The 5800-nt window shown below is 40.9% G+C and overlaps 1 protein-coding gene across 1 annotated transcript in view; it reads right to left on the bottom strand.

The window, feature by feature from the left end:
* The window catches only part of gfra3 (GDNF family receptor alpha 3), a 50700-nt gene extending 47194 nt beyond the window's left edge, over nucleotides 1-3506 (bottom strand). Inside the window, exon 1 of the mRNA XM_032528164.1 lies at nucleotides 2969-3506. Within this exon, the coding sequence (XP_032384055.1) occupies nucleotides 2969-3008 (40 nt within the window). The 5' untranslated portion in view covers nucleotides 3009-3506. The remainder of the gene's footprint in view (nucleotides 1-2968) is intronic.
* Between the last annotated feature and the right edge of the window lie 2294 nt (nucleotides 3507-5800).

Raw genomic sequence — 5800 nt, 5'->3', positions numbered from 1 at the left:
TAACTCTCGTTATGAATTGATACTATAAATAAAATTGAATTGAATTGAATTGAATTAATATGTAGCCTAATATAGTCATAAAGAGTGGAGATACTCACAAGTCTCTGAGCTAGAGTCTGAGTCAAGTCTGAGGTCTTTGAGTTCCATCCAGGCTATATTTAAGGAATTCAAGGCATGTATTGTGTTATTATGACTCCTTTATCTATTAGCATACATAATCAGCTGTGATTAGTTGTTTGATATAATCAGTGTAGACAGGGTATTGCAATTTGACAAAAAAAAAACTGTTGAAGAATGTTTTACTTATAAGTTGACGCCATAGACTGTATTATTATTAATGGTCTATGGTTAACCCTCTGAGGATGAAAGACGGACTGGCCACTGATTTTTGACAAAACTCCTACTCATAAAGCAATATTACAAAATTTCATTTCAGACATTTATTTACTATTTTAATTAGATACTGTATAACCTTACTATTATGCTATTAGACTTTGGTCAACTCTTTTCAAGCAACAAAACAATTGGTACAACACATCATAAGTTTTTTCCAAAAGAGATTTGAAGAATTCAAAGAAAGCAACATCAACGTTTCTTGTTAAGCGCCTGATTGTCTCTTTACACATTGCTTTGGGATACATGTGGTTGTCACTGTACGGAAAGCTGAGTTTGTTATGAACATTATCATATGTGAAAATGCCCTTAGACCTCAGAGAGTTTTAATAACTGTACTTGCCTTGTAACACAAACATACAGTACAATACAGGCCAAATATTGAGGTAATCAGGGTATCAGGAAGCCTAAACATGATGGCTATACTACCAGGGTGTGTTGTCAGGTGCGTGAGGAAATCAGATGTGGTTGAGCCAGAATCCTTTCTGTTAATACCACATAATTACGCAGGGAGGGGAAGAAGATTCAGTTCATCAGACATTTCTGAAAAAATAGGATTGCTCACGAGTCCCGCACCTCGAGTCCATTTCAAATCTGAAGTCCTTTGAGGACAACATTGTGTGTGTGACTAAAGGGCAATTTGAGTCAGAGTCTCAAACTGGAGCCCCGTGTCTGATAAAGAGCCATGGACCAGGCCCTTGGGCCGCTCACCTGGTAGAGCGTGCGCCTGTATACAGAGGCTGCGGCCCTTTGCTACATGTCATTCCTCCTCTCTCTCCCCCTTTCATGTCTATGCCGTCCCGTCAAAATAAAGGCCTAAAAACGCCACGCAGAAAAAAACCATAACAAAAAGAAAAAAAGAGCCATGGACACTCGCTAAAATGCTACGTTAGGTCACGTTAGGCTAAAACTGCCTTGACACCTGTCCGTGACTCGGAAGACACTCAGCCATTTATCACCACAACACGGCTCACTATTGTGCTGTAAACAATAGAGATGTTCTCTCCGAGTAGGTTTATGGCGCTGTAAAGTTACAAGCTTTGAGCGGCCACACAGGCTCCTCAACACTAAACACACACAGAGACAAAGGAAGAGAGGTAACAGTTCCACGCTCACACCACACAGCAAACGCCGGAGCTACAGAGTGATCCTCTACCAGCAGCATGAATGTCAAACAACACAGTATATTCCAAATTACAAGAAAGGTTCATTATACATGTGGTTTGATATTGTGTGTGTGAGTGTGTGTGTTTGTGTGTGTATGTGTGTGTATGTAAGAAACCATTTAACGCAACTCTTCATGGCATAAAGGTGATGTCAATCTTTAAAAATCCTTTTCAGCTGGTATTATCATATTATACATCTATTTGAATACATGAAGGAGCAATTCAAGCATCCTCTCGCCATCATAATAGTGGGACAGGATGGATCATCTTCGTTCAAAAAAATGAAAAAAAATGAAATGAAGGATATATTAAAAAAAGGTCTACTGTCGGTCCACAATAAGGTTCTAACGGTTCTATATTTACTGTAAATAAACGCATATTCTGCAAAGCTCCTCTATTTCCAATAACCAAAGAAAACCCTTATGAGCATCTGAAAGGGCATCTAACCTGTAGGCAACTCTAAAATCAGTCAACTTCATGCCCGATACCTGATTTTCTCCTTAGTTTGCTGGAAGACAATCTGCTTAAATACAGTTGAAATAAAGAGACCTGGATCATCACACTGGCCGAGGTGCATTCAGGGCTGCGTGTCTAAACTATCTGGCTGACTTTGTATAGATACAGTATCGTTGTTGTAAATGTGCTTGTTTTTATGTGTCTATGTTTACCTGTCTTTATGTTATCTGTTGATGGATTTGTCTCAGGATATTGTCATGTGCATGTAACAGACTGTGAAAACAAATATATCTATCTATCAATCTAACTATCTGTGTTCTGTCCAACTCTGTTTAAACTCTTATTTTTTCCACTTTGTCTTGTTTCATCTGCCAATTGGACACCATATAATATTAAAAAATGACATAAACTAAGCACTACAAATTCACTTTCAAACATTGGATATGTAAAATAAAAAATAAAAAACCTATCAGAGGAACTGTTGGAGCCTCTATATACAGTACTATATTTATATAGATTCTCTCTGAGGGACTGACAGCTTTCAGTCCGCATGTTGGAAAGTTTGCCTGTGCAGCTGAAAGGGCGTAGCCTGCTGAGACACAGCACCGCAGCCAAAAATGAATTATTATTGAGACACAAATTATATTTGAAATAGTCAATAACAGCCAAATGAGACGTTTTTTATTATCATTTTACTCTGCTGAAAGCTTGGGAGGAAATAAAAAAAACACGCCTATTATTATTCCCGTGCCTCTGAGACCTGAAAATAGACCAAACAAGCCAGAAAATGCACCTCAGAGTGATGGGAGGATGACACACCGAGGCTCTTTACTTTGTGTGACTCTCCATCCTCATCTCTATCCAAGTTGCGAGCCAGGGGCCATCTAGAGACAAACACTGAGTGCTGAAAACCTTTCTCCCTTTTATTGCAACACTCAATTTACTGGACGTACCTGAGAAGAAAAGACTTAGCACAATCCAGAGGACAATCATGTTGGCCGCGTTCGGGACAACCGGGGGTGAAACGGGGGTGTGGGACGGGACTTGGTGCGTTCTCGGCCGGTCCAGCAGCACCGCTGTGCGCCCCTCTGTAGACTACATTCACCGCACCGACGCTGTCCGCCTTTTGTTCTCTGCCTGCGACGGTTAAGTCGCTCAAGTTTCAAAATCCTCAGAAGAAAGAAAGGACGGAGATCGGAGAAGTCTCTGAAGAACGTCTCGGGGCAAAGTGCGCGCCACAGAGGCAGCCAGCGAGTGCGTGAGAGCGTGGATGCGTGCGCCAAGGCTCCGGCTCCGCACAGAGAAATCCGCTACTGGACGGAGGGAATGTGAAGCGTCACGGGGCTACAGCTGTGCCCGCGGACAGTCATCACGATGCGGCTCCGCTGGGAAGGAACGGGGTCCCGGTTCATGGTGCGATCATCCCGCTGACAGGCAGAGAAGGCTGGCTGGCTGGGGCTATTAACTGGCGATATCTCTCTTTCTCTCTCTCTCTCTCTCTGTGTCTGTCTCTCTCCTCCTCCTGTCATCATCATCATCATCATCATCATCATCACCACCTTTAGGGACAGTAAGGGATGAACAGCCCTGCTATATTTATAACTGAGTAGTGACATGTTTTATGTTGATTTTCTTTTCTTCTTTCGAAATCTGCACCCAAAAGCCATAACCATTTTCATTTTTATTAATAAAGCCCCAACTATATTGCCTATTGCCTATACTTATGGTATGTGCCATTTACCCAGAGATTTTGTATAGATTTTTTTAGGATCTGGCTGCCTCCCAGCAGTTTATTGGAATAGCATGTGTAATTGTTTGGACACTATAGAATGTTTCTACGCCACATCAAAATCAATGTGTCAGTCTACGTTTCTTACAAGATAAGCACTTATTATATTCATCTGAATGAGTTTATTTATTCTTTAGAAATTGCATGATGAAATGCTTCTTCTTTACATTTTCTGGAATTGTATTTGGATCCATTGTCATTTACATTGTGATGGCATCATTCAGATATTATTGCTGATATCTGCTGTTAAGCCTTTTGCTTATTAATACAGTGTTAGGATATCTAGTGATGTCAAAATGAGGCTGAAGCTGATGAATATGCTTCTTCATGTGTGCTAGGGCCACCGTATGTTTAGACTTCTTCCAGTCTTTATGCTAAGCTAGGCTAACTATGTACGTACATAACTCTGTACCTAACAAACAGACATGGGATTGCGAAGTTATGATGCAATCCATTTTGTGGGATGAGTCTTGAAATTTCTTGTGTACGTTTGTAATTCCATTTCCAAGTTTGAGCACATTTTAGGACAGGCTTGTGTCTTTTGTGTGTGCCTATTGCTCGGCAGTGGTTTCGGTGCTGGGAGTGCATGTCTGGATTCAGTGCAGGTCTGCAGGTGTCTAGCAGAGCAGTGTGTGTGTGTGTGTGTGTGTGTGTGCACTGCTGGACTGGATATAAATGGAGGAGAGAAGAGCTGGAGGAGACACTTTAATGACTGGCCAACCGTAAATAGTAGAAACACATAGTGGAAACACACACTTGCAAAGTGCAAGTACACATGCATCAACACACATCCAAATACACACACACTGTGTGCTTAAATTTCCTCATATGCAATTTCTATAATTGGAGATGGACGCAGCGGAGATGGCACACAGTTTAATGGCTGAGCATCTGCAAAATGCTAATGCCTGAGTGTTAGATTAGTCTTAGTAACAACTAACAACAGGAGAATGAAGGTAATAAAATTATAATTTCGTTTTTGTTGTTGCATAGGATCATAAGCATGAGATCATAGACGGCAGAGCCAGGGAGATCACAGCCACAATGACAGCAGAATGCTTTTGCTCATGTATTTACAGCTTTTTTAGCTCCACTTACAAAATGCAAGCTGTAATCAGTTAGTCCATTTTAATGACACGCACACACACACACACACACACACAGAAGTGTTACAACCTTGCCCCATCAAGCAGATTACATGGCTCTGTGTTCAGCCCCAGAGGTCATCCAACCTCGTGGCCTGTTAGGCAACAAGCTGCTCTGCTAATCAGTGGAGAGGCTCCTCTCTCCAGGGAGAGACATATGGTGAACAGCACTGAAATCACAACTATCAACAACCACTGTGACATCACAATAGAGACTTGACACTGGCACCACGAGTCTGTTTTTGTGACCACATCTGGCTCCACTATGGCTACTACAACATCAAGCCTACATGACTTTCCCCAGACATTTAGTGGAGACATTCATGTTCTGCACAGAATCATCTGTATAACTTTGGGGATCCTGCGGTTTTTGATCAAGTGCCATCATCAGGTCAGATTTTAGTTTGTCCTAAACTGATTTGTGACCAATCACCTGCAAAACTAGAGATAGTCCCATCCGTCTCAGCTACAGAGTTAGCATGCTAACAAACTAAACTAATATAGTGAACACATATGAATGAACATATATGTCTAAAAGAAGTGGATGTATGCTGAGGCTCTTATACCTGCATTCTATCTTATTCATTTCTTGCTTTATTTCAGTTTTAGTTAAATGGGCAGAGATTTAAATGAATGTGCTTACATCATTACGGCAACTGCCCTGCTTCTTTGTGTTGCAAGTTTTGCCCAATATGACAACAAAGCTATTAAACGTTCCTTGTAAGTGAGAAATTGATTGTTAAAATATAATAAAATTATTGGAACCATACGTTACTAGAATATTTGGGCCATCCTCCCAACTTTTTTGTATTTCTTTTATTTTTGCTCTCTCCTAGATAAGGCAGAAAAAT

Source organism: Etheostoma spectabile, chromosome 10, assembly GCF_008692095.1.
Source record: "Etheostoma spectabile isolate EspeVRDwgs_2016 chromosome 10, UIUC_Espe_1.0, whole genome shotgun sequence".
Taxonomy (NCBI): domain Eukaryota; kingdom Metazoa; phylum Chordata; class Actinopteri; order Perciformes; family Percidae; genus Etheostoma; species Etheostoma spectabile.
Note: the sequence above shows the minus strand (reverse complement) of the source record. Positions and strands in the feature narration are given on the sequence as shown.